Source organism: Semicossyphus pulcher, unplaced genomic scaffold (genome assembly GCF_022749685.1).
Source record: "Semicossyphus pulcher isolate SPU_LCO1_2020_fin unplaced genomic scaffold, fSemPul1.0.p SCAF_9, whole genome shotgun sequence".
In the NCBI taxonomy this organism is placed as follows: Eukaryota; Metazoa; Chordata; class Actinopteri; order Labriformes; family Labridae; genus Semicossyphus; species Semicossyphus pulcher.
The window spans coordinates 7,068,783-7,096,431 of NW_027211770.1; the positions used below are offsets into that span (position 1 = coordinate 7,068,783).

The following is a 27,649-nucleotide window of genomic DNA, read 5'->3' on the forward strand; positions in this document are numbered from 1 at the left end:
TTTGAACATGAATGCTCAGCCTTGATAATTTAGGAAATGGAAGAAAGCTGATGAGACCTGATGACTGCTCAGATCTAGATAGCAGACCGTGCATTAAGATTATTTTATCAAATCTTATAAAATCATTTCTTTAGAAGACTAATTTTTGTATAGAAACCCCCCCCCTAATACTTTTATTTCCAAGGTGAGCGCAAGCAACATCCGGCGTTTATGTGTCTAACAATGTGAGCTTGACGCAGCAGGCCTATTGTCTGCTCCAGTGGAGGAGACACCCCGCCCTGACGAGCCCCTGCATCCCAGTGAAACCAGTGGCTCACTATGATGCAAACATTGCCCATTGGCCGACAACATTTAATGACGATATATGCCAGTGTTAAATTCATATAAGAAATATGTGTATCTGTCAGCCTACTCTAAGGTTTAGTAACCAAAGGATGCTTCACCGATACCTGCTGTGGTTTATTTGTTTTCCTTTGTAGAGCTGTAAAAACTTTTGCCAAGTGTTCTTAGAAAGTTATCTATTAGCTATTGCAATACACATGGCTTTACTCTTTATCGTTCAGAAAAGGCTTCAGGTCTAAATTGAAATCATAATTTGTATGAACAAGTAGTTAATGTATTCATGGAAACAAACAACGGAGGTAATTAAACTCACTCTGGAACAACTTCGGAAGTGTAGGAAGACGTTCATCTTTGCAGCTAAATCCACCGGTTGTTTTCTGAATCAGTTTGTCGAGCATGCCGAGAGGAGGACACAGACAACTTGGAGAAAAGCAGATTTCGTAAAGGTCCAGACGTTACAGCTTACATCGCCATCTGTGCCGTCCTGATGCCAGTGAAATCGGGTCTCCTGGCGGTCAACAGGTGACGGTCTATCCAGGTAGAAAAGAGCTGCTGTATTTGACGATGTACATTTAAGCTACAGGACAGTGATGTGCTGCAAAGTCCTCTCCGCAGCCACAGCTACTGCAAGTTAGAGGCGCGCTCCCGCGGCTTTAAGGAGCGCGCATTAGAGCAGCAGTGTTTGTGTTTACAGACAGCTGAACTAGTGTGGGAAGAAGTGTCCCCCTGCAGGTATGTCTGTTGCTGCGTATATAATAAATATGTGGGGGCTTCAAGGTTGTCCCTCGACCCTCAATTATACAAGACATTAGTCATCATTATCTATCTTATTACAGTCCATTCAATCTGATAACTAACAGAAGTAATATCACTTGGTTTGGTGAGATCCACAAAGAACCCCTTTTGCAAATTTCCGCTTCTTCAGACACAAATATCAGATTTGTGGACACTTACAGCCCTATTGAAGGTCTCTTTAAGAATATCATGCAGGCATGACTTCTGCTCAAGGCTTGATATGCATTATATAATACTTCCCATGAGACCCATTTTAATCCTCTGGGATGTGACTCTCTCATCCTCTTCTAAAGGCTTTAGTATAAAGAAATACAGCCGAAACAATCATGAGAATATATTTATTGTTAGCCAGGGAAAAATAAATATGATGTTTCACTGTTGTTCTTTCACTCTTTCTCGTACATTACATTATACACTCATGCTGTAATGTTATTAAGCATAGAATGAATGGCATAGTTAGAGGCTGACAGTTGCCTTGTATAGCTCTGCAAACAGATATCTTAAACTGTAACAACAGCACAATGAAATAGTATCCTGTGTGCAAACCAGCAACTACAGTAAACCCCTAATTCCACGCAGCGATACATTTGTCCCTCTCCTTCTGTATTCTCTGTCTTCCTCAGGGAAGTTGGGACTTTGTGTTTTTCTATTTCCAGATTTCTCCAGTTGTTCTCAACTGTGTGTGGCTGCATCCTCTGAGTGGGAGCTGCTGTCCTCAGTCTGGTCTGGCTGTGCATCGTCTCTCACTTTGACAGCGTGGAGGGCGTAGTTGATAGCGGTGCTGTTAGTCCAGCTCCAGGATCCTGATGCTGGGTTGTACAGCATTCCCTCGACAGACTTTACTGAGAACCCATCTGAAAGGAGCCGAAAAGGACAAAATGACTGCAACAACAAAGATTTTTTTTTTTTCAATCTTATACCTTTAATAAAATAACAAAATTCCTTCAACTCTGGGACTGCAAGGACATGACACTGTAAGTAGCGCAGCTGATTTCAGTGGCTGGTTAGAACACTGAATAGCAGACTCTGAAGTTTCTAAAATTAAATACATTTTAATAAAGGAGACCCATTTCAATGAACTGAAATTTGACCGTCCATAACAGCAAATAATAACCCTTCATTTACCCAAATGTAGAACTGGGAATGAGTCAAGATGCAACCTGCTCAAATTATGAATGTCCCTTTATGTATGATTAAAAACCCTGCATAGCAATGTCTGGCGGCTAAACGTGCAGAAAAAATAAGATGTCACAAATGTAAATTGATTGCCATGTAAAATAAGCATCTGCTGAACTGATTATGTAAAGTTGTATGTCTTGCCAAAAGAATGTTTCAGAGATTCTGAATCTGAATGAAGCACAATTGCAATTATCTACACTTTATAACCTTCTATTTTTTGGTTACAGGGAAACAGATTCACCCTGTGTGAAGAGGGACTTACTGGACTCTAGGAGGCGCTCCAGCTCCTCTGGGCTGATGAACTTCTCCCAGTCATGGGTCCCGCTGGGAACGATGTGCAGCAGCTGCTCCGCTACGACAATACCCAATGCGTATGACAGGTTGGTTTTATTAATAGTTGTGATGAAGAGTGAGCCGCCAGGCTGCACACAGAGAAAATAAATTATAAAGTGGTAAAGATTTACAGTTAATATTGCATAAAAAAACATGGTTTAAAAAGTGAAACCAATGCAGAAGTGCCTTAAACATGCATTCTTTCTAATGGCCAGTAGGGGGCAACTCAGCGTACAGAAAGAGGTTCAACTGTATGGAAACATGAGAAAATGGCTATAATTGTAAACTCCTTACCTGAGTAAACATTTGACACTTGAGTTTATGATTTCAATTGCTAGTTGTAAGTGTTATTCAATAAAGCATGATGTCTATTTTGTAAATTATGGCCCCATTTAAAGTCAAATAGACAATTAAGAAGGGAACACTTCAGGGCTTGGCGATTAGTGATCAGTGATTGACAAGTCGCTACCAAAGCAACCTGTCAAACCAGGATAGACAGGTATAAATGTGTATTTGTTAAAGAAATATAGTCGCTGCTGGCTTGAAAATAAAAGTCACAGCCAGAATGCCAAAGTCAGGGCTTTAGAAAGGTAGACTAAAAACCCAGAAGTGACATCACTGTGGCTACGTCCACTTTTATTTAACAGGTTATAGCCAAATATCAAAGTTCAGCCTCAGTCAATGTAGACAAATTTAACAAGAGGGGAAGTAGAAGGAGAGTGGACAGAGATAAAGAGCATGAGAGATGGAAAATAAAAGCACGAGAAAAGCACTTTTTTCAAATGAATGTTAACAATAGAAGAATTCCTCCCTGCACACACACCCTGAAGCAGGATACATTTTAAATGTTATTTTTAGTAAAAAAGCAGAAAGGAGAGATTGGGGCCAGAGAGAGAGAGAAAGTCCAGTCGCACCAAAACGGCAGAGGCATTAAGTGGAGATTATGCTGTCTTTTTTTCCTCTCAGCTCCTCTGGCCCACTGACCTATGAGATTACAATCATCTACTCTCAGTATTGATGCACAGCTTTCACTAAATCTTGTCAACTTTTAATACGACCCACACAAATAAACACACATGCTAACCTATTCCCAGTGACGCACAGCAGATACAAACACAACAAAATCACCATATGCACATTAGCATACGCTCAGATAAACACACAAACACACTGTATCGTTGCAGAAATATCGGCCATGAGTTAACAGCTGCAGAACACACACACACACACACACACACACACACACACAATGTCCCGGGACACACCTTCAGGACGTGGCTGCAGCAGAAGGCGAATGTTTCCAGGTCGGCCAGATGCTCCACCACCTCCGATGCTACAACAGCATCAAACTGGGCCGCCCCTGGCTCCTCTGCTCCTCCCTCCTCCTCTGCTGAAAGCTCCTCCAGAGTGCAGGCCCGGTAGCTGACCCCGTCACATAGGTCCGGGTCATAGGATGAATGCAGCTGGGCTGTGCTGATGCTGTCTTCCACTGGATCTATACCCAACACTTTAGCTCCCAGGCGACCGAGGGGCTAATGAGGGACGAGTAAGAGGAAAGGGTCAGAGAGGTCAGAACGGTATCCACTGTGTCACATTTTTTAAAAACTTCCTTAATCGAGCAGCTAAATCTAATATACAAAGTCAGTATGCTATTTACACCTAGAGCACAAAAATAAACATATGGCACAAAACAACAATGGTACAACAGGTAGAATTTCTGAACATATACAAATCTTTATCAAATGATTTATAATACTTTGCCTTAAATGAATGAGACCATGGTTAAGATATGAATGCCACTCAAGAGGATAGTGCTACTGTTCCTAACACTACATTTCCCATAAACCACATCACATTCTGTGATAAAGATAAGGTTGCTACTTCTTTCCCAATTTAACATTTCACTGAGAAACTCTAACACTTAAACATACAGTATAAATAAGTATAATCCTCTTTGACGTAGACAATGTCATCTTTTCCACACTCATTTTAAATAACCTATAATGAAACAGGGGGTCTACAAGAAAGAGTTAATAATAAAATCACCCCCAAAACAGTCGATCCTGCTTAAAAGTAACATGATCTCAACATTTTACGTATTCTTACTTACTTAGTCTCATTCACCTGGTAACACACATTTCTCTAGATTTCTGCGTCCAAAACACTTGATCCATTATTAATGTTTATTTGTACAGGGACAAGTATGAAGCAAGTAAACCGATGCCACACACTACAGCATTTATAGCGTTGGCTAACTTGCAATGCCCGTCCCTAATGGGCCTTTAAAATACATTATATCAACAACAAATACCCAAGAGAGAATACAAAACAGACTCAACAGCAATAAGACAGATAAAACAATACAGGATACAAAATACACTCCTCCAATAATCCATCTGTATTAAACATTGTTGTCCTTGGAGGAGCATTGATTAAGTTCCTATTGGTATTATATTTGAAATAAACCAAGATAATATCACAAAATAAAGAGTGCCATGTCTTTACTGCATGTTTTGCCTAACACATATTTTAGTAGGATGTATTTTCTTAAGTCAAACCAGTAATGCAACACAACAAAAGGTCTAGTTAAGTCTATATATCTACTTTACCTATATATATAGTACATACAGATAAAATTACATTCATTCTATTTTAAGTCTGTTCCCACATCAGATCTCATAACCTCTCTTGCGCTAAAACTGGGAAAGAACGCTCGTGCATGTCTCATCCATCCTCAGCAGCTATGTGCAGATATGACCAAGCCTATCATCTGACCACCTGATCATATATTTTCCAACACCATGAAACAAATAAATCCTCTATGAGGTTATTTGTTATCCAGCTGCAGGCAGTATGTTGTAATCTACCTTGTAGTTTTTTTGTGTATGTTATGAGAGATTTTAAATATCATGTAAATGCGTTCAAAATAGACTTTAAAACACAGAGCTCTGGTGGTAGTTGTGTTTGACAAAGAACACAGTTCATGACGTTTAAAAGAAGTGGACATTGCATGTATTTTGTTGCAAACTAATTATTGAAAGTGAATTACAGTTTAGTCCACATTGACGTTTGTCAGCTGACAACAGTTCTAAACAATTAACCTCAGTATAGAGAAATACATTTAACAGAGAGTAACTATATTTTAGAACAACAACGCCCTCCTGTGGACAAAAGCTAAACACACAGATCTGTGTGATGAGCTGCACTTGCTTGCCCAGGGGCCAATCTCCATCCTCCCACAGCTGATCCCTTCTGATGGAAAGGGTTAAAGTGACAAGACACCAAGAGACACAACCTCAGTTGCAACCTCAACAGACACTTTTGGGGGTTTTGTGTGTCTGTGTCTGAATGTGACAGCCTGTGTGACAGAGTCATACAAAATACAGGACCTGATTTTGTCTTCTTGAATCACACAGCACAGCTGGTATGTCCTCAGTTCAAATGAAGGAAGAGACAGAAGTCCTGTCCCGGCTGCCTAGCTATCAACACTAACAAACAGATAAACAACTGTAAACGACCAACTGTCCGATCCACCAAACTGAGACCAGTCAAATCAAAGGAGAACGAAAATTAGGCTGACATATAAATGTTTTTTGGCCGCTTGTATGGATGTAAAAAGACTGGCACTATGGTGCACTGAAAGCAGAATCCTATGCTGGAACAGACTGCTATCTGGACAGAAAAGACTAAATGTGATGTGAAAGGTAGCAATTGGAACTATTGGGAGTCAACAAAGAGAGAATGTGTACAGAGAAGGATATTTATGTCTGCATGCGCTTATTCACACTGGGTCTGCATCTTTCTCTATCGGTCATACACAAACTTACCTCCGTGAGCAGGCCCCCTCCACAGCCGACATCCAGGATTCTGAGTCCTGCAAGTGGCCTTCCAGGATGACGCGCTCTGTGCACACTCAGCAGGTTGTCCCTGAACAGGTATATCAGCAGTGGGTTATATTTCAAATAAAAGTCTCTCCTATGACCACACCTATCATCCAACATACACCCGTTATGTCACAGTCACAGTCTCATGGTAAATGAAAAAGCAAACAGAGTATGCAGTGCTGCTCAGTATAAGGGGGTATATGGGTTGTTTGGAGACCCTGAAAATACTGATATATATATATATTATATAATATATCTATATTGCTTATATCATCGACTGTCACCACCACCCCCACTTTACTGTGTGCTACAGCGTCAGCCAGCTAACAGCCATAAATATCCTCTGGCTTTAATTCATCCCCATGTCGCTACTGTGTTGCGGCATTCTACCCTTCTTGCTTCCCTCACACACTGTCTGATGACAACTGTCTGCCCCAGGCGTTAAACATGCAGAATAGGCCAGGATCTGGGTATGCATCATCCTCATTAAAGCTCTGCCAGGGCGCAGGAGCAGTCGTGCAAACAGTGAAGGAAGACAGAAGATTAGGTGTTGGCAGACATACACCTAACTAACTCCTACCCCCACCCCAAAGCAGGAGGAAGCGGACAAAAGCTACGTATCCACAATGTGAGTTGAATATTATAATATATATTAATATTATGAATTATTATTATCAAAATAACTTTTATTCTAGTGCTAAAAATATTCTGACTTTTTATATTAACAATAAACTACAGTTGGAAAATAAGTATTTCCTTGGTATGTATCAAATGACTGTTGCAGTAGTGTCAATCAAGGTTAATATTATACACTTTCCAGCATTACAGTATAACTGTAGATTGCTGTTTTAGGGAATTAAACTTAAAAGTAATAGACATATTAAAATATTAATGCGGGTAATAAAAATACACCCTTTGTGTTTTGTTACAGGACAGAAAAAGTAAAGCTGAATAAAAATGAATGCAGGATTTACTGTGGTACAAACATAGACTTTGTAATTCATATTTACATTACACAGAATTTTCAATTAATAAAAGTAAAGTTTTTAAAGTCTGGATTGCCAGTGTCAGCGTAAGATTGTCTCAAAAGGTACCGAAGAAGCAGCAGCACCACTGCTACTATTGCTGTTGCTTCTCATTTAGACACACCCTGAGGGCAGACTTATATCAGGCAAATCAGCCACGCTCAGACATACACTGGCACTGGATCTGTCATACTGTCACCATAAACACACGTCATCATCAAAACCACCACCAACAGGACCGCAGAGGGGGAAGGGGAGAGCAGCAGCAGGGCTCTTGGCTGGCTGGGTAATGTAATGATTATCTTGTGGGGCCCCTACAGCAGATCTTATCAATCAAAACAGCCGAGCCAGCCGCCAAAACATGCATGTATGCATGTATGTAGCGCCGGGGCCATTGAACCGCTATTGGCTGAAAATATGCTGATGTATGGAGGAATCCTGTCACTTTCAATGTATCTTACTTCAATGTTTCCCTCGTGTGTTTTTTGCTCTCAAATACCACGATGCTGGATCTCCTCCAGGTCATGTTTTGACACAGTTGCTTGACGCCTCTGCCCCTCAATCCCCTGTGTTAAAAGTGACTTGTGCGTGACATCTTGGCATTTCAAAAATAGAATAAAGGTTGAGATACATATTTTGTACACACACCGTATAAAAGGCACCCTCAGGTCATTCATGGCATGAAGAGCGGCAAATTCTCCCTGCTCATCCCACCACTTGCTGGCCAGTGACTGGAACCTTCTCACCTCATCGGGGTCCACTGTGGTGTGGGAGGCTGACCGAGCACTGTGCATAGCAAAATAGACAGGAAGCCATTAACACTGTACATGCCTTAATAGATAGATAGATTACAACCTTGGAAAATATCTTGGGAGCATGGATTCAAAAGTAAGAGTTAAAAAAAGTATTGGTTTACACAGTTGGCACTTTTTTTGTACTTAACTGCTGTCCACATTTTTCTATTTTATCCTCAGTTAACTTTACTTATACTATATATTTTTAAGAGTAAATTCAGCATTTTCAGTTTGTATTTTAAGTTCAACACCACATATTTTTAAGTGATTATAATGCTGCAGTTTTATACAGCTCTATTTACACATTTTGTCTTTATCTTCTTTTATTGTCCTTATTTTGACACTTGCTTTGGCAATCTCAACGTATGTTTCCCATGCCAATACTAATTGTAATGTCTAATATAACTGTGTATTATTCTACAAAACCAAAAAGATTTAGGGTTAAAATGATTAGTCTTCTCAACAATGCTGAAGATCCATTAATAAAGTATTCTTTTGTGGCATTGGTCTGTTGCTTGAATAGAAAAGACTGTTTTTCAGGTCCCCTTGTTCTCTGTGAACTGATATGATGGTATAGTAATTTTTAGTTTCACAATTGTCTTACTTATAATATGTCAAATGTAAAAGCAAAACGTAATTGACAGCAATAAGGTAGGCCTACATGAAAACTAAAACCAATCTTACTTGCATCCAGAAAATATCCAAGCAACTGACAATATGAGTAATTAATTAAAGTGACGTTATTTTTTTACTGGTTAAAAATATTTGCTAAAAGCACATGTTATGTTATATTTGGCCTATATTTCGTTACAACTCGCACCCTTCATGTCGATTTAAAAAGATATCAGAATCTGACCCTTTCAACCTCGGTTTGCTCCTACACTGTTCTCAGGTTACCTAATGTGGCAGGGCACTGTGTGGTGCTGGCTCTTCAGACAGGTACTCCTCTGCAGCCACAGTGTCCGCTGTTTACACACCGCCGTCCAGCTAAACCCGCTCCGTCCTGCAGAACTCTGGACCACACCGCAGACAGCGCTCATTTTCCAGCCGTACAGCCCTAACATGAGGCGGCCAAACTTATTCGAGAACATACTGACAAGACAGCTTAGCAGCTAGCTAATGTGAATGTGTTCACTGCACTGTTGACAATTTGACCGACGGTGCTCGTGTCTTTTCAGCTCGGCTAGAAACAAGACATACTTTAGTTCCTACACTTAGTTGGGCTAGTACAGAAGGGATTGAGGCTTTACAGGGAAAAGGTTGTATATCGTGAATTCATGGAGTAACATATACGTAATGCTGATCTAATGTTAGTCTCCTTAGTGACCACTTGATGTCGTCAAACATAGTGTAATTTCTGCTTAGCCAGCAATAGCTTCATTAAATCCAAGTATTCGTGCTATCTGATTAAGTATGCTCTTCAAAGGTTAATACCCATCCTTTGACAGTTGAGAACACCTGTATCAGGTTTGTGTACTAATGGATTTTTTCTGAGCATGTATCGCAACTCCAGATGCAATTTGTACTACTTTACACACCTGTTCCAAGTTAAAAGGAAAGGCAAAATCAGTACTGCAGCACATCATTTAACAGAAAAACCTTCAGCTGCCCTTATATGAAAGAGATACTTTCAGGCATGTAGCCCTTCAGACTTCAGTGTTTTGTCTTCAACCACAAGTCCTTAGCCAACCCAAGTAGGTACCATTTGAACCCACAGAGCAGCAGGTCACTGTACTGCGCCGGCGAGCCTTGTTGGAAGAGGAGCGACTACGCCTACTCTTCATTCGCAGGGAGGAAGATCAGTAGAACTGCGTGAAGATGCTGAGGATGAAGAATGACGGCTGTTGTGGCTGGAAGCGGAGCGAAAGCTGCTGCTATGACCATTGGCTGGGGACGATACAAGGAATTGGACTCCAGTTTAACTTCGCTCTCTATGTACAAGACATAGACAGTACATACATTTAAATGTATGTATAAAGGAATATTCATGATGTTTCAACAAATGATGTTAAATGTAGCATTGAGATCAAAGAGACAGTGAGGCAAGACAATGAACAAACAGTTTTATTGGACATCTTACAATAATGTTTGGAAAAAAAGTTAATCCTGTTACGATTTAAAATGATACAACTTGTGTTTTTAGTGTCCATAGAGTCTTATTAAGCTTTGCATAATGATATAAGTGAAAACTCCTACCATTCAAAAAGTCTTGTTCTTCAGTCACACTTTAAAAATAACAACATATTTACAAAGATGAAAGAAATGTATGAGAGGGGGTTCACCTACACAATTGCCTCTATAATGAGACAAGCCTGTTCAACTCATGGAATTTAAAATGGTAAAGTGCACAGATCAGGAGGTTAACTGTGCTCCTCAGCGTCTGCTACGACGGGAGGGGGAAGTTGACCTGAAAGAAAGGGGTGGACATGACATTAATACTGCACTAATTACACACACCCACTCAGACTACAAAATACTAACATGCACAAATACCACCCCTCCCACCAGACACAATGTATTCCCACAGTACAAAAAAATGTATCCCCAAAAAGGCACATTTCTGAAAACTCTAGAGGAGTTTGTCTACTCTGCAGTGCACAGTGTAAGGCAAATGTCTTTGGTTGACTTTGGCATTAGTAGGACCTTTTTTCATTTCCCCGCTTTATTTTGGGCAGAAAGACAGCTGGTTGCATATCTGAACAAGGTGCTGCCTAATAGTGGCCTGGTCTCTACTGAGGAAAATGGGGGAGGGGTTACTGAGACTTCATAGGACATATTTGCATGTATGATAAAACTATCATAAAGCATTAAATAGCCTTTATTGCATCACACTCAACTTTAGAGTTAAGCAGATGTGTCTGCATTCGACACTCAGTCAACAATCCTTATATTTTTTTCCTTTTTTAAGTTACTGAAAAAATACTGATTAAAAGGGCTGCAGAGGTAATCACAATGAGACATACAATCAAAACATACAGTAAGAAGAAAAGAGAAAAAAACGAATACTACCTTGATCGCGACTTAGACTTGTGTTTGCGGCTTGCCTTCTTACCAGACTTGTGAGATTTTTCCGTGGACCGTGAGCGACTACGTTTAGATTTTTTTGATTTCTTTTCCTTGCTAACTTCAGGGGTTGGGGATCTACTTGAGTCAGAGTCTGAGCGCCTCTTGCTAGCTTTTGCGGAGCCCTTTTTGCTCGCTTTGCTATCATGCCGTGAGTGCTTGTCACTCTGGGAGTCCGTGCAAGAGTCACTCTCTTTCCTTTTCTTTGATTTGCCATTCTCCTCTGCAGCTACTGAGCTTCCTTTTTCTTTTTCCTTCTCCTTTTCTTTCTCTTTGGATTTTGGCTTTTCTTTCTTTTTATCGGACTCCTTCTCTCTATCTTTATCCTTTTTTTTCTTGTCTTTCTCGTGGCTATGACTCCTTTCCCTCCTCCTCTCCCTGTCTTTGCTGGAGGCCTTCTGCTTGTGTTTGCTGCTGCGACTATGACTGCTGTCTCTGCGATCTCGGCTCCTTTTCCTTTCTTTATCCCTTTCCTTCTCCTTTTCTCTCTCTCGGCTGCGACTGTGGCTGTCTCTTGCCCTGGCTCTGCCCCTGTCTCTGTCTCTGGATCTGGATCTACTCCTGCGGCTCCTGCGCTCCCTGGAATCACTGCGGTCTTTCTTGTGGCGGCCTGATCTCTCAGCGCTGCTCCTCCTCCTGTCCCTGCCCTTGTCACTACGATGCCTGTGCGAGCTGTGGCTGCGGCTGCGGCGCCGCGCCTTGTGAGAAGAGGAGCGACTACGCCTCCTCTTCCTTCGCGGGGAGGAGGATCGGGAAGAACTACGTGAAGATGCTGAGGAGGAAGAAGAGGAGGATGAAGAACGACGGCTGCTGTGGCTGGAAGTGGAGCGAGAGCTGCTGCTGTGACCATTGGCTGGGGACTCGCTGCTGACTCGCCCTGAACGCTCCTTCCCTCTGCCCGAGTGCTTAGTCTCACTACCCTCCTTCTCACTGCGGGACCTACGCCTCTCTACCAAGGGCTCCGCCTCCCTCTCTTTTACTTCCTGTTTGTGTGGATTCTCTTGCTGGCCCTCATCATATTCCCCTTTATCTCTGATCAATCTCTCCTTCACCATATCTTCTGTAAAAACAAAGACCAAAGACATAGGTTAAAAACAAACAAGGAAAGATGCAATGCTGGGGAGTATACTACGAAGCAAGTTCAAGATACCCAGGTTTTCTTTAGGTAAACTGGCTAGACAAAGCCTGAATCCCCAAGAGATAACAGGTGACACAGAGGTGGCTATAAACGTTCTGTTCGTGGCACTGAAAACCTCGGGTTTAGGTTCAACAGACCCGACTTACACACTAATCTCGCTTCGTAGTACACCCCTCTGGAGAGACTAGGAACACACTACAGTTTTCACGCATTCACAGCATTTACACAGATTAAAATATAACATTTGCTGCAGAAATACTATTCCAAACTTGAATGGAAACAGAAAAGGCAAACATTTAAAGATATTAGAAATGTAGCAAGTTCCCAGTCTTAACTTTCAAAGACACAAACATCATGTCTTACCACGAGCAATCAGAGCCTCTTGTGCTTGTTTTTCCTGCAGCTGCAGCATTTCCCGCTCTTTGCGGCGGAAGGCGTCCTGTTTCTCCCGGATGCGATGCCGCAACTCCTCCTCGTCCGTGTCGGAAGATTCAGACCCTCGAACGCTGCGATCGTCCTCATCGTCACTCTCATCGGAACCATAGTCACCAAGGCCACCTGCCACAACAGAGCCCAGGTTGTTGAGTGTTGGGAAAAATGAGGATCAATTCTCACAATCAGGTTGAACTTTTAAAAGCCCTCCATACCAACTTAAGGACCCAGTAAAAGGCACTAAATATAGTTTAACTGATAAACCTCTTACAAACAAACCCTTAAAGATAAACTTACAGAAACACTTTATTTAAGAGCATGCTTCTATCATCAAAGTGCAAACCTAAACCCCGCTCAGTCACTGAGATTCCAAAGAAATTAGAATTTAAGAAATCTTAAATTTTTATAGTGTATTTTAGACTTGTGTGTTTTCAGCTTTTTAGACTCTCCTGCTAACACGCCGCCAAAACTCCCTCTCCCCGTTTCCCCACCCCCGGTGACAGAAAAAGGGATACTCACTGAGACCAGTCAGAGAAGCCAGTGCACTTGACTGTGCCAGCTGTTTTGCAGGAGCTTTGATTCACATCAACAACAGGAACAACATGTTAAAACACATACTGCCATTTTCTCAAAGGCAAGGAGAGAGTCGCTAGAGAAGGGGGTCACAGATAAAGCACTATTCACAAGAGCTGCCATTGGTAACAAGAGAAAAAAAATAACAAAAACAAAAAAGAAAAAATGGAGAAAAGAGAGAGGGGTTAACAAACAAAATTCTCTTATACAATCCATGTCAAACAGTTGGAAAGAAGGGAAAGAACCAATCTGCACTAATGCACAGTCACTTGTCTCTATCTATTGGTGAATGCTGGTCAGAGTCAGTGCTGAGACTTTGTTCAGTCATATCATACAGTCTTTCAGCAGGACCTTTGATACAATGTACCAGAACACCAGGTTTTAAATATTGATTGTAAAAAACTTTGCTCTGCTCACTCCTTCTGATGCATTAGCAGAGAACGGCTCAAATTACTTATCAGACTTATTGCCATGTTTCCCATTTTAGTTTACAGGGCATAATGGGCACATAATGGATCTCTGGACGTTTAAACATAATTTCTTGGTGTCAAGCATGTGATGCATAAAGTGGAAAAGACAAGAGCAGACCTCGAGTGGCTTTCCGGTGAGTCTCTTTGGCTACATGCTGGATCTCTTCATTAGTGACCTCTAGAAGGATCTCAGTCAGAAGTGTTTTTGTGATGATCATCTAAAGACAAGGGGACAAAATCAGATAATAGCCACTATTTTATCATTTTATCGTGAGCCATTAATATACTTTCAGGACTCTCAACTACAACTATCTATTCATAAAGGGCTTCTCAATACTGAAACTTAAACTAAATACCAGCTGGAATTCCTTTTCCTCATCAGTCATTTCAGGTTCACTGTCCTCTGCAGGAGGCGATGGGCTCCGGCCAGAGAATTCTTTCTTCGTGGAAATCTTTTCTTCATCATCATTGTCATCATTCCCTTCATCATCACTGTCCTGAGGAAGAGAGACGCAAAGACTGATATTCGTTCGACAAAGAGGCAAAATGTGCCCTTATTTTTGAAGGTAACTTGCTACAGTTGTGAGATATGTGTCTGAGAAATCATTCATGACCTTGGAATTCTTTTTGGTCACTAACACATTGCTAAGGGGGGAAATTGTCTTTCAAAAGGAAACCATCAAGGCATAAATGGGTTGCTTACAAATTTACTCTTGCGGGGCACACGTGGCCCATCACCCTCCTGGTCTGCCTCCTGATCTTTACCACCATCCTTTGCTATTTTTGCACGCTCAGTCTCCATTCGCTCTCGCTCCAGCTTCTTCTGCTTCTCTCTGTCCATCTTTTCAAGGCCCTCCCGGATCCATGCAGGTAGTGTGCGCCTTTTTACAGCATCTGAATGTGAAATCCAAGGTCAAAATAAATTATTCACATACTACCATCACATTCAGATATGCATAAACCCCTTATGACCCACAACAACTTGCAAAAGTACCTCCGTTGATTTAATACTTCCCTGTCAGTTTACTGAGCACTCATTCTATGTGAATTATTTTATCAATTATGAATTAATTCATTATTATCAGTTTATCAATCAGTTACAGCCATCTTTGTCAATGGTAGGATTCCAGCTACAATTAATTATCTGCATGTTAGCTCAAAATAATGTTCATCTCATAAAGCTAAAATCAGGTTTTGTTGCATTTTTGCTTAAAATCATAGACACTTGTTTAGTGTCACTAGACACACACAAAATGTTGCCAGTTATTTGTCTTGTGAGATAAAAAGTGTGTTAACACATTTTAGTGTCTGGTTAAGTCCTTAATATACATTAGTTTAACAGGGAGGGGCCGATTACTAATGCATCAGAGCAAACAAAAATACAAATGATACACAATACTAAAAAGACCTAATAATAACACCAATAATGCCTTTAACAGAACTTTATGTCTCATCTGCATGTGTAGTTTCAAAGTTGTTCCTGCTTTATCTTAAATTCACGAGCAACATTGTATGTTGTAATTCAAAAGTAATCACTATCTTTGAGGAGTAACAAACTCTTGAGTTTCATTTTTGGACAAACTTTAGACAGCTTATTTAATAGCTATTAAATTAGAGAAAAACACACACCTAAAGGTGCTGGGGCCTCCTGTTTAACAGGGAGCTGGATGGGGGATCTAGGTCTGTCTCTGAACCCCGGTGGTCTGGCATCTCGTCTGTTCTGAGGAGGGCCCTGCCAGTATGGGGAGTGGAAGCCCGTGGGTGCGGGAGGGAAGGATGAGGCCGCTCCATGCTGTTGAGAAAGAGCACAAACTGAAAATTAAATGGAGTTCAAAGAAAAGAGGGTCCTCTGTTATTGTCACCATTCACCTAGCAGGGCTCGGTCGTCTTTTCCCAGATTAAAAGAAGCTGCCATTCAACCTTCACTCACGGCTGAGCTACAATGAGTCTATTTGGTTTAATAAGATAAAAAAGCATCTAAAAAATAAATAATACCAAACCATGCTGGATCCTCAACAAGCCAACACCTTCCTCTGCATCGCATCAAGAAAGCAACGACTGCTACACCTAGATGCTGGGACCGGCACAGTTTCTACGGATTGCTCCTTCTTGTGTTACTTGGCTGTCACACTAAAACCCAAACGCTTCAACAATTTCTACTGTAGCATCTGCATACCTGATAATCAAACTGGTTCATGGCCATGGGGGCCATGGCGTAGCTGTCGGGCTGTGCCCCATACCCATGGCTGTTCTGGGGGTAAACCCCGTGGTGGGCTTCAGAGTTGAACTCGACGCTGTCCTGGCTGTTGCTGTCTTCGCTGGGGTTCACCACATCCATTGGTCCTGACCCAGGAGGGATCCAGGCCTGGTCAGGGGGTGGAGGAGGAGGGGGCTGACCATGCATCCCCCATTCTGGTAATGACAACATAATTAATAACAAACAACCAAAGCAATAAATCTAAGTGTAACCAACAAATTCAATTCTTCTGATTAACACCTATTTTAAAGGGATTACATGTCCAGACATTTACACATATCATATCAAAAATTAAACCTTTTTTTCTTCAGTGTAACAAATGACACTCAGTGCCAAACATGCTGACTTATTTCACCACCCGAAATCAGGTGCAGAAACTTGTACCTGGCTGCCACATTCTGCCAAACCCCGGGTCACCCTGGAAAGCGCCATGGTTGCTCTGTCCGACAGCATCAAGGCCTGGGATGTCCTGGCCATTGGGCTGAATGTTTGGCTGCTCGGTTCCTGTTGACTCCTTTTGAGCTATCCATGCTTGTGCCAGGGCAGCCCAGTCCACTTGACCTAAAAAAAGCCACAAAATACAATGTGACAATTTCATTTAGCAGACGTTTTTGTCTATAGCGACGTTCATCTGAAAGTTAAGATCGAGACAGGGTAGAACAAAGTCTGTTAGTGCGAAAGAACAGCTTCAAGTGTGACCAGACACAGGTTATCATCAACAAGGTCAATATAGTCATCATCATCAATATCATGAATATTCTAATCAACATCAACAACATCCTCAATGTCATCATCATCAGTAGCATCAATATCATTAAGGTCAGAGGTGTTCATAGAGAGCTGGGTCTTTAGCTTCTTCTTAAAGGTGAAAGGGACTCTGCGGACCGAATGGAGTTTGGTAACTCCTTCCACCACCGGGGGACCACAGAGGAGAAGAGTCTAGTTAGTGATTTAGGGCTCTGTTGTGATGGGAGTACCAGGCGCCTTTCATTGGCAGGCAACTGGGAGCCAGTGGAGGGATATGAACAGTGATGTGTGCTGTTTTGGGTTGGTTGAAGACCAGTCACACTGCTGCGTTCTGGATCATCTGCAGAGGTTTGAATGTGCACGCAGGGAGGCCTGCCAGTAGGGAGTTGCAGTAGCAGTAATAATGTGTGATATTACTAGAGCCTGACCAGCAGTTGTGTTGCATGCTCTGATACGTAAGGTCTGATCTTCCTGATGCTGAACAGGGCAAATCGACATGACTGAGCAATTGAGGCCATGTGAACCTTACAGGTTAGGTGGTCATCAATAATGACACCCAGGTTACGGGCAGACTTTGTGGGTGTGAGTTCAGTTTGTCGAAGCTGGATATTGATCTGTGGTTGTGTAGAGGGACAGGCTGAGATGACAAGGAGCTAAAGAAGAGCTGGGTATCATCCGCATAGCAATGGTATGAGAAACCATGAGAGCGGATAATTGCATCAAGTGGTAAAAATTGAAAAGAGAAGGGGACCGAGCACTGACCCCTGAGGCACCCCTGTGGATAAGCTGTTGGGTTTGGGCACTTCTCCTTTCCAAGATACTCTAAAAGAAATACACCCACATATTCAAAAAATATATTCATACAGAAGATACTATAGGTCTTGTGAAATTCCAACCACCAAGGCTGCTTGAGCAGTGAGTAGATGTGCAAATTGACGTTCCTTGTAAGAAAAAATGATTTCGAGGTTCATATACATCACTCACTAACCTGGATCTTGCTGGTGCTGGAAAGACTGCATCCACTGCTGCTGGCTCAAAGGCCACTGCGGCCAGGGCTGTCCCCCCTGGTCCCACATCTCTCTCCTGTGGATAAAACCTGAAACACGCAGGTCAGCTGGATTTAGATTTAGATTTGCATCATCGGCATCTCTTGGACTGACGAGCGAGAGCTGCCGCAGTTCATGTGCTATATAACATTACACCTGTGTGTCGTCTATTGGCCATAGAAGAGCGTTAGCTTTGATGCTAACGTTACCTCAACTGACCGGCTGGCCTAATGCTGGAGAGTTCAATAACCCTGAAACCATTTCCTCTGTTAATGGTTTAAACAAAAGCTTTGTCGTATTTAGTTTTTAGCATTTCTGACACGCGACACTAATAAATTCGCGGCCGGTAGAACCCCTAAACTGTCTCTGTGAGTGTGTGTGCTGGAGAAGCTAACCAAAGCAAACGCGAGCTAATGTAAGCTAACTGAACATGAACGCTTACGAATAGTCTCAACGACATCTTACCGGACGAACAAATGTGCCTCTACGTTTAACTTCAGTTCCGTACCAAAGGGAAAGTGTTAGGGAAACTATGATTGGCGCTGTGCTTAGAGAAACATTATCCCCACCTTTTCCAGATAGTTTCTCTCCAGCGCTGCAGCTCTATATCAAAATGGCTGCACTACAGAGCTGCTCCCCCCCCCGCGCGGAAGAAGTGTGAACCGGGGCTCTGCTGCTGCCTTCAGGGGCTGTCGGGAATAATGCGACTTTTCTTGGTTATTATTTTGTGTCCTTGTTTGCCTCTTAAAAACACGTCTGGCTATTTGCACGTTCACGAAGTGCAAACGTGAAGAGGTGCTCCGTCGCCTTTTCAGTAAATAATATGTCGACCACCGAGGTGTTGGTGTCATTGTTTTGAACAGGATATTGTTTTGTTGCCTGTTCCAAAATGCTGTTGGAATTTGGTACAATTTAAGCTTCTAAAGTTTTGTCACTAGTGAATCTGTAATATTCTGACCAATTTTACCTTTCGTTATACCTTACTTTACGTTATACTTTCACATTTCAAAGTAGGATCTTACCAGCAACACGTAAAAGCAGCTCGAAAGATTCATATACTGATTAGATTGATGTTAAAGGTCCTGTGAGGAGTTTTTAGCTGGTTATGAAACGAACTGAAATCAATAATGCTGCCTCTATATGAGCTATAAAAGCAAACAGGACCATCAGTGACAAGACTATAAAGATTATATCTTTATAGTTATTTTTAAGGCCTGTAACCACTGCCAGGAGGTGTCAGACGAGGTAACTTGCCCTGCCCAATCAGCCTTTTTTCTATATTTTCAACGGCAAAGATTCACAGCGAGTAATACGTTTGAATGTTAAACGAAAGCAGGATGGAAAATTTCTGGTAAAAAAACACCTCTGACACATGTAGGCCTACAGGGCAAGATCAACAAAGAGATAAGAGGTAGACTACCACTTTGTCCACTGTGGGCGCCAAAATCAAAACAAACCGAAAGTTCCTCATAGGAGCTTTAATGAACACAATTAGCTGAACAGTTTCTAAGTTGTAATAAAGTAATTTAAATGATGGCTGTGATTATTATCTAAATATGGTGCAGGTTCATCAATGAAAGCAGCATTGCTCTCTACTTATACTTGATTTTACACTTTAACAATGAGTGATAAGATGGCTTAAAGTCGAGGTGAAATGAAAAATGTCATTTTAATCCTTTTAGATCACATCACCGGTAATATTGTGCATCTATTTGAAAATATAGGCCAACAAAAATACAGAAAATCCATTTCTTCGTGTTCTTATATCAAAATTCTTCTGGTAAAACTAAATTTCACGCGTGCTTACGTAAGTTAGCACCAAACAATTTTAACCAATCAATCTGCAACATTTAGCCACAGAGCACCAAGAACACTCCGTCAGTTAGCTAGCTACTGCGCTGTGGAGAACGTCTGTCTACGCCCACTTCTCAACAATCAAATCAAATCCCTCTAATGATATGTCCCGCCTGCACGTCCTGTTTCACTTGGAAATACGTCATGATACGGAAGCTAGATACTCTCGAAATGCCGTTTCAGCTCGATTTAAACAAGGAACATTTGAAAAGTAGCTTAAAATGGACTACTTGGACCCTATTACATTTCTGTTGAGGCCTATATAGATATTATTTTCCTGATGAGCAGATCATAGTCATAGTTCAAATTAGCTCCACTGAGAGCAACAAAAACATTTAAATGTTGCTTACACAGGTATCCAGTGGCAATAATAATCCTATAATATGGCACTCTGATTATTCTGCCATCTAAAGAGTACTTTGACATTGATACTACAAGTACATTCACTTTACTTTTGCAAATTAACTCAAGTAAAATTGTAACTTTTGTGTTTATATTACTGGATTACATCAAGCAGACAAAAAGTATTCATATGTCTGTTTGATGGTGCTGCAGCAAAATTTTATGGAAGCGCTTTTAGCAGGATTTTAATTAAACGCCATGTGTCAATTTGACAGAAAGCTCTTGCCAACGTTAGTCCCTCTCAACTTGATCATTTTGCTCACAGTGCTTCAGGCTTATTGCAAATAACACTTGATTCAATTTCCCCTCTCAAAGGAAGATGATAAAACTACAGAGGCTTGCTTCATGGTATAACTCTGAAACCTGCAACCTTAATCCAATGTTAGAAAACTTGAAAAAAAAAGTGGCGCTCCACCAAACTGGAAGAATTAGTTTAGTCTGGCAGGATAGTAAAAAAAAAAAATATATATATATATATATAGTAAGGGGCTAGGGAATGCTAGAGAGGCCTATTTTGCATGCTCGGTAGAAGAAAATGACCCTTGGTTTCTTTTTGGCAGTGTAGCCAGTCTAACAGAGAGTTATAACTCCACTGAACCATGTACAGTATAGCCTTTAGTAGTAATGACTTCATGAGCTTCTTTTGTGATAAAATGGTAAAAATTAAATACAGATGTTGTAACTTCTTTGCCTTAACTGGTACGGATTTACCTTCGGAGACGGGCACCTTGGAAACAGTTCAAAAACCTAGTAGCTGTAAGAAAACCTCTTCTTAAAAAGCCTACTCTTGATTTAGCCAACTTAGCCAACTACAGATCCAGTCAATAAGTTTTAAGTTACTTTCCCTTTTAAGAACAGTTTATCTTAGGCTTTTTAGTTCGAATTTAGTCCACCATACCACCGAGACAGCACTGGTGAAAGTAATTCCTTCAGATAGAGGACTTCTCTCTGTATTTGTCCTGTCCTGACCATCACATCTTGTTACAGAGACTTGTACAATTAGTTGGTATTACAGAAACAATATTTAGCAGGTTTGAATCCTATTTATGAAATAGTATTAAACTCGTTATTGGAAAGTCCTCAAGCCAAAGTTAGTCACATGGTTCCATGCTTGGACTGATTTTATTCAGCATATATATAATTCCATTTGGTGATATCATCAAAAAACACTCCATAACTATTATGCAGATGATACTCAAATATACTTATCAATGAAACCAGATGAATGGAGTTTTTGTGCTTGGCCCTTAACACGCAAAAGACATGTTCTCGAATGATATAGTTGCCCTTTATGGTATCCTGGCAGCCAGCACCAATCTGGAAGTTATATTTGGTCAGGATTTATCCTTTAAGGCTCACATAAAAAAAAAAAACATCAATGACAGCCTTTTCGCACCTACGTCATATTGCAAAAATTAGGCACATCCTGTCTCAAATAGGTACAAAACAACTAGTCAATGCATTCAATACTTTTGGGCCAGATTATTATAATTCCCTATTGTCAGGCTGCTCTTTTAAGTCTCTAAAGACTCGTAAATGCTGCTGCATGTGTCCTGACAAGAAATAAGAAAAATGGGAGTATCTCTTCTTTGTTAGCTTCTCTGCACTGGCTCCCTGTAAAATATTAGATAGATAGAAGTGAAGATCCTCCTTCTCACCTTTAAAGCTCTTAATGGTCAGGAACCAACGTATCTTAAAGAGCTCATAGTACCCTATTACCCATCTAGAACATTGCACTCACAGAATGCAGGCCTGCTTGTGGTACCTTAAGTCTCTAGGAGTAGTACTGGGAGGCAGAGTCTACAGTTGTTAGGCCCCTCTCCCGTAGAATCACCTACCAGTTTGGGTCCGGATGGCAGACACCCTCTCCACTTTTAATAGTAGGCTTAAAATGTTTGTCTTTAGTAAAGCTCATAGTTAGGGCTGGCCTCGAACCAACCCCTAGTTCTGATACTTTAGGCTTAGACTGCCACGGGCCTTTATACACCGGACTCCTGCCTCCTCCTCTCTCTCTCATGTCCCCTTAAATACATGTTAGTAACTTTGTTTCTTCCTGTTCCTGCTGCCTTGGACCTGCTCGACTACAACTGCTATAACTATTAGTTATACTTATATTATTATTAGTTGCTATTGCTTATATTAGTCATATTTTTACTATTATTATTATTGGCATTGCTACCATAAGTCTGTCTGTTTGTTTGTCTCAATCCATTTCTCCGTTTCTTCCCGTTATAAGAAAGTTTTTCCTTGCCACTTTTCGGGTTTCTGTAAATAATATTAAAGAGTAAGTTCCAGACTTGCTCAATATGTGAACTGTCATGAGATTAGAAAAGACTGTACCTGCACCTGCAGTGTTAGGTGCCTGATGTCTAGCTGTTTTGTAGCTCTTCTTGGGAGTCAAAACTTCCCTAAAACATGTCTGAAATATATTTTACACACTGTTTTAAGAAGGGGTTGTTTGCAGGTGTTGTTCAGATGTCATGTGTAATGTGGCCGTTGATAAGTAGTGATGTATACACACTGTGAGTAGCAAAGCCTAAGGCATGTGTGTAGATTGTTGCACTAATGAACGTGGTGACTGTGTTGTGAATTAATGCAGGGTACGTGTGGTGGGGTGGTAAAAAAGGTGAGTGACAGTGACAATGTATTGCTTGGCGAGAGCCTAACATGTAACCTACACTGCTGGTAGAAACTGTAGGTAGACTGTAATGAGCATTCCAGCATTAGTTTTGGACTGTCTCATATGGGGGGTGGGGTTCCTTTCATTAAGTGAGATTAAATCACATCAAATGCTTCGGCTGCATGTCCCCGAGCCAAAAGCCACCCCCCTCACGCTTTAAAAATAGACAAACACATTTCAGAGAACATTTGCTCTTTTGTTGGTGGTGGCTTGACAACCTGTTTTAGTGTTCCAGCAGCATGACTCGGATGTCACAGCGTGTGGGAACAAGAGGACGTGGAAGAGGATGTTTGTGGACGTTGCCCTTTTCTTGATTCCACACCCACCTCCTCTTCACCAGCTCGCGACATGTTCTGAAGCAGTGCTGCTTTGCACCCGTCAGGGCCGATCACCGGTGACGATGGGTTGAATATGGCACCATGGGAGCCACAGTGACAGCCGATAGCAATGGTGGACAGCATCTCACTTAAGAGTAAAAACAGTATGACATCAAGTCCACAGCAGAAGCAACAAAACCTTCCCTTGTGATCTCTCTTGTGCCAGTGTTTGGCAGCAGAGAGGCTAACAAAAGAAGAAAAATACAAGACTTGAAGAAGATTCAGTTCATAAATTAGATTTATTTTGATACAGTATGTAGTTATACTATTTCAAATGTTTATCATTTCCTGACTGAAATTATGTTTTTCTTGAAACAACTCAGTCTTCAGGAAAAACGCCTGAAGCACCATGGTTTTCTATTGTTTCTTGTATGTACAGTTACATATATTCCTTGTCATTCTCACTTACAGTAAATCATACTGTAGATAAATATGCCACACATATCCCTCTTTGCATTTGTTTCTGCATATGTTTTCATTTTTACCATGCACAGGTTTCTTAAACCTGAAGCACAGGCACTGAATTTGTCCTCATCTGAAAAAGAAATAATAAACCTGTAGATTCTGATGTTCAACACTTCCCCCTCCACGGTTTTTGGCAAATGTCCAATGAGCAAGAAAAATGTTTTCACTTAAAATATTTTCATAGAAAAAGATGAAAAGCTCATTTGACAAAGACATTTTAAGAATAGGCAATACATTCATTAGAACATTAACCCATGCACTTTACAGCAAATATGTTTTGTAGTCAGGCTTAAAGCCTTTGAGTTTCTTCATACCTATTTTTTTGCTGAACTTACTGAGAATATTAGAGAATCCAAAGTCAGTCTGTGACTCTTTGTTGGCGATCTTAATAGGTCTGTTTGCACGCCTGCACAGTTACAGTAGAGCTGAAGTACTATGAAGGCAGACAAGGTGCTTTCGTGGACTGAAAAGCCTTAGGTACATTACCACAATGAGAAACCATACAGATGACCTTGAGAGAACAAACATGAATGAAACTGTGCGTGAATTTGTGTTTGAGATTCTGTTCTGACTTCAGTTTCAAAAGTTGTCTTTGGCAAATGTAATTCACTGATAGTCTTACATTTATACATTCTGATGTGGAAAAGAACAATCCTTTCAAAGTAGGCTGTGAAATAATAGTTGTGCTGTTCCATAAAGGTGCTTTGTGTAGCAATTCAGACCAGTATGTCAATGTAATCATTATTATCACAAATAAATAGGGCAGAGGCCGAGCCAACCTCATTTTAACACCGTAGGTGCTTGAGTTACTCAAACATTTAAACCACATTTCCCATAAACTCTGTCACAAATGACACTGCTACTTGTCCTCATGCATCATTCTCTGTACTAACACAGACAAACATGTCTTAATTCATTATTCTCATTGCATTTCTGACCATCTATCATCTGCCATAACCAGAAACAAACAAGCACACGTCCAAACAAATGTGAGTTGTTGCCACACAAGGAAAAACTTTGGGTGGAACGCAGACAGAGACGCAGATCTTCTTCATGATGGTTTTTTGTAAGTAAGTCTAACTATGATACTCACTCAACTTGAATGTGACAATGGTTAACTGATGCAAGTGATACACATAGCACCTTAAATCTACATTCTCCTGTCTCTCACTCACTCATTCTTTCACTCATATATGTGTGCGCACACACAAAATTGACATCAACTAGTCAGTGCTGAACGCAGTTTTAGCATGCGATAATTCTGCTTAATTCCTGTAAGTTACTAGCAAACTCCCTCATGCAGTTAACATCTCAGGCACGTGATTGTGACAGAGATAGCAGGAGATAACACTCTTCTCTCTAGCCCTCTTTTTAAAGGGAACAGCAAACATGAACAAAGATCTGGGCTATATCAAATCAGAAAATAATAACTTTAACATTTGAGATTTATCTTTTAAATATCTTAGATATTCAGAAGAGCCAATTCTGACTGATAATTTGTATGCAAAAGAAAAATGGTCATTCCTCTTATGTAAGAAAGTGAGTGTACAGTGAAGTATTTCCCTTTTCCACCTACTCACAGCTACAGTAAGAGGAGCAGTACAGGCATGTACCAAAAATAATACAAAGAAAAAAACACTTTCTCTTGTCACATTAGAGCATTTCCTCGTAGAAGAGCAGGTATGCCTGAGAGTTGAGTACCCTTGACTCTGGTACCGTCTGAACAGTGGTATCACTGATGTACACCCACTGGCCCTGAGAGCTGCTGATGGCATCCCTCGCACCTGAAACACATCAAGATACACATTCAGCGCTAATGTCGGAGGACAAAGAGACCAATTTAAGAAATAAATAGCTGTCTCATATTTTAAAAACATATGTATGACTAGAAGGCATTTCCACCTTTATTGGTGCTCCTCTGTGCACAGATACAGGGATGAGCTGTCAGAGATTCTCTCCACAACACAGAGCTAAAGTATTGCTATCAAACAAATACAATGGATTGGGCAAACTAACAGGAAACAGTTGTGTAACATTTCGCTGAGACAAGGGAACCAAAAGTTGTACTCCAATCAAGCTGCAAGTATTGTAGCTTATTGGTAATGTCAGTGTAGAACTGCGTTAAAGGGGTCATATCTTTTAAAGGGATATTCTCATATTTTGCATGGGTTCCACATTTTTGGGTGTTTATTGTTCACAGTGAAAACAATTGTGTCCTAGTTGACTCGCAGAAGAGATAATTTTTTGGATCAGAAAAAAAAGCTAAAGATAGAAAACATATAATGCATTTCATGTTCTCATGCATCTAAAGGACAATGTTGACGTGAACTGAGGTAAAGAATTCTTAAAGAACAGAAAGACAAATCGTCTTAATTGTTTATCCTGTGTAAAATCCAACTGCTGAATGCTCTGCAGGTTTCATTTTTCTTGACAGACTAATCGTGTATTTGTCTTACCAAGTTTACTTATTTTATCAGTGTATGTATCAGGATCAGTTCTTTTGATTCTAAACAATATTTAGCTCTGCATTTTGTGTAAGAGCTGAAGAGGATTGTATGGCACTGAATTGTACCAGATGCAAATGGTTTCCACTTGCAGTCAGTGTAGTACTTAACTTATATTTCTGCATGTGCTTTGTAGAAGATACCTTCAAGGGTATTATACGTTAGGTCTCTCCTGGTGGCTACCATTAACAGCAAATAAACACACAATCACAGTATAGATAAAAGAGAGCACTTACCTGAAAGGTTCCTGTGGTGCGGTTCTGTTTTTCTCTGGGGAGCACGCACTTTTACATATGCAGTGTAGTGGCCCCCCCGCATTGAGCCACTGTGTTCAACAATCCCATACAGGCTGTAGAGGACACGTTCACCGGCAGCCAGGTTCTAGCAAAGATAAGAAAGTAGATTAGCAAAAAGGAGCAGGAGGAAAGGTAAGGAGAAAGTACCTACAAAGGACATTCATCACAAAATTAAATACTGAAGCAAGAATAAATGTATAGTTGTTATAGTAAGGTAATGTTAAATTATCCTGTTTTTATAAATACATTTAATATTTTAATTCATCTAATTTCTAATCTAAATTTTTTTTGATTTTGCATTTGTATACCTTGCTGGACGCTGAGCAAAATGGAGCCAGATCCAGGATCAGGGGAAAGTCAACATGGCGGTTTACTTTTCGCAAATTCATCCCTGCCTAAAATTACAAAAACAGAACCAAAGCACATTAACATTTAGGCTTGCACACCAAAATACATCACAGTCAGTGTTTGTGAATACGTGCAAACATCAAATGCAAAAACTCACTTTCTGCCTAGTAAAATGCAGGGCAGGAAAAGACTCACCTGATGGAAGCGTTTAAGATGTAATGTGATGACAGGAGGCAGCGACGATATCAGCATTTGCTTCCTCGCGCTGGTGTAAATCTTCTCCAACTTCTTATCTATGACAACAACCAAAAAAACAACACCACAAAAATGTCAAGTTTAATTGTTAAAACATGATTTTTGTTTTATTCAAACAAAGTCATGAATCTACCTATAAAAAGTAACTATGACAAACACAGAAAATAGTAAGTAAAAGGCAAAATTCTGGTTTTCCAACCACCCAAATGTCACTACATTTCAACATTCACCAATTCACATAAACTGAGTTCAGTATTTTGCCCTATGACACTTGGACTTGAGGCCAAGGATTGAACTGCTGATCTCATGATTAATGGAGGAAGACCTCCTGAGCCACAGCAGAGTTTGTAGAAGCACTTTTATACTCTTTTCCATATCATACAAGTCATT

General features: G+C 40.7%; 3 protein-coding genes across 5 annotated transcripts in view; all 3 read right to left on the bottom strand.

Annotated features, from left to right (window-relative positions):
- Positions 1-1,484: 1,484 nt before the first annotated feature.
- On the bottom strand, positions 1,485-9,463 carry coq3 (coenzyme Q3 methyltransferase). Its single transcript, XM_069656923.1, has 6 exons — positions 9,250-9,463; positions 8,207-8,344; positions 6,477-6,576; positions 3,915-4,181; positions 2,579-2,738; positions 1,485-1,991 (listed from the first exon to the last, which is right to left on the bottom strand). Exons 1-6 carry the CDS (start codon positions 9,441-9,443, stop codon positions 1,810-1,812), a joined length of 1,041 nt encoding a protein of 346 aa, XP_069513024.1. The 5' UTR covers positions 9,444-9,463; the 3' UTR covers positions 1,485-1,809.
- Positions 9,464-10,400: 937 nt separating this feature from the next.
- pnisr (PNN-interacting serine/arginine-rich protein) lies at positions 10,401-18,710 on the bottom strand. Of its 3 annotated transcripts, none has more exons than XM_069655732.1 (12): positions 18,648-18,710; positions 18,021-18,128; positions 16,670-16,846; positions 16,205-16,440; positions 15,658-15,820; positions 14,732-14,922; positions 14,385-14,525; positions 14,147-14,246; positions 13,505-13,558; positions 12,917-13,111; positions 11,362-12,475; positions 10,401-10,759 (listed from the first exon to the last, which is right to left on the bottom strand). In XM_069655732.1, exons 2-12 carry the CDS (start codon positions 18,106-18,108, stop codon positions 10,726-10,728), a joined length of 2,493 nt encoding a protein of 830 aa, XP_069511833.1. In that variant the 5' UTR covers positions 18,109-18,128; positions 18,648-18,710; the 3' UTR covers positions 10,401-10,725. The 3 variants fall into 3 exon arrangements, with proteins under 3 accessions (XP_069511833.1, XP_069511834.1, XP_069511835.1); XM_069655733.1 differs by lacking the exon at positions 18,648-18,710 and adding an exon at positions 18,544-18,637; XM_069655734.1 differs by lacking the exons at positions 10,401-10,759; positions 11,362-12,475; positions 12,917-13,111; ... (1 more) ...; positions 14,147-14,246; positions 14,385-14,525 and having other exon boundaries at positions 14,835-14,922; positions 16,269-16,440.
- Positions 18,711-23,631: 4,921 nt separating this feature from the next.
- Positions 23,632-27,649, bottom strand: part of usp45 (ubiquitin specific peptidase 45) — a 33,516-nt gene continuing 29,498 nt past the window's right edge. Inside the window, exons 15-18 of the mRNA XM_069656914.1 lie at positions 27,200-27,297; positions 26,965-27,051; positions 26,597-26,741; positions 23,632-25,640 (exon numbers count right to left, since the gene is read on the bottom strand). Of these exons, the coding sequence (XP_069513015.1) occupies positions 25,510-25,640; positions 26,597-26,741; positions 26,965-27,051; positions 27,200-27,297 (461 nt within the window). The 3' untranslated portion in view covers positions 23,632-25,509. The remainder of the gene's footprint in view (positions 25,641-26,596; positions 26,742-26,964; positions 27,052-27,199; positions 27,298-27,649) is intronic.

What these genes read in the sequence shown, in the direction of transcription:
- coq3 (XM_069656923.1), bottom strand. Translation starts at nt 9,443, where the DNA reads ATGTTCTCGAATAAGTTTGGCCGCCTCATGTTAGGGCTGTACGGCTGG. An exon ending in CTGAGGGTGCCTTTTATACG is followed by an intron (nt 6,577 to 8,206) that starts GTGTGTGTACAA and finishes ATACCTGTTCAG; the next exon opens with GGACAACCTGCTGAGTGTGC. An exon ending in GGAGCGCCTCCTAGAGTCCA is followed by an intron (nt 1,992 to 2,578) that starts GTAAGTCCCTCT and finishes GGCTCCTTTCAG; the next exon opens with ATGGGTTCTCAGTAAAGTCT.
- pnisr (XM_069655732.1), bottom strand. Translation starts at nt 18,108, where the DNA reads ATGTGGGACCAGGGGGGACAGCCCTGGCCGCAGTGGCCTTTGAGCCAG. An exon ending in GGCTTCTCTGACTGGTCTCA is followed by an intron (nt 13,112 to 13,504) that starts GTGAGTATCCCT and finishes CTGTTGTGGCAG; the next exon opens with GTGGCCTTGGTGACTATGGT. An exon ending in AAGTCTAAGTCGCGATCAAG is followed by an intron (nt 10,760 to 11,361) that starts GTAGTATTCGTT and finishes CCTTTCTTTCAG; the next exon opens with GTCAACTTCCCCCTCCCGTC.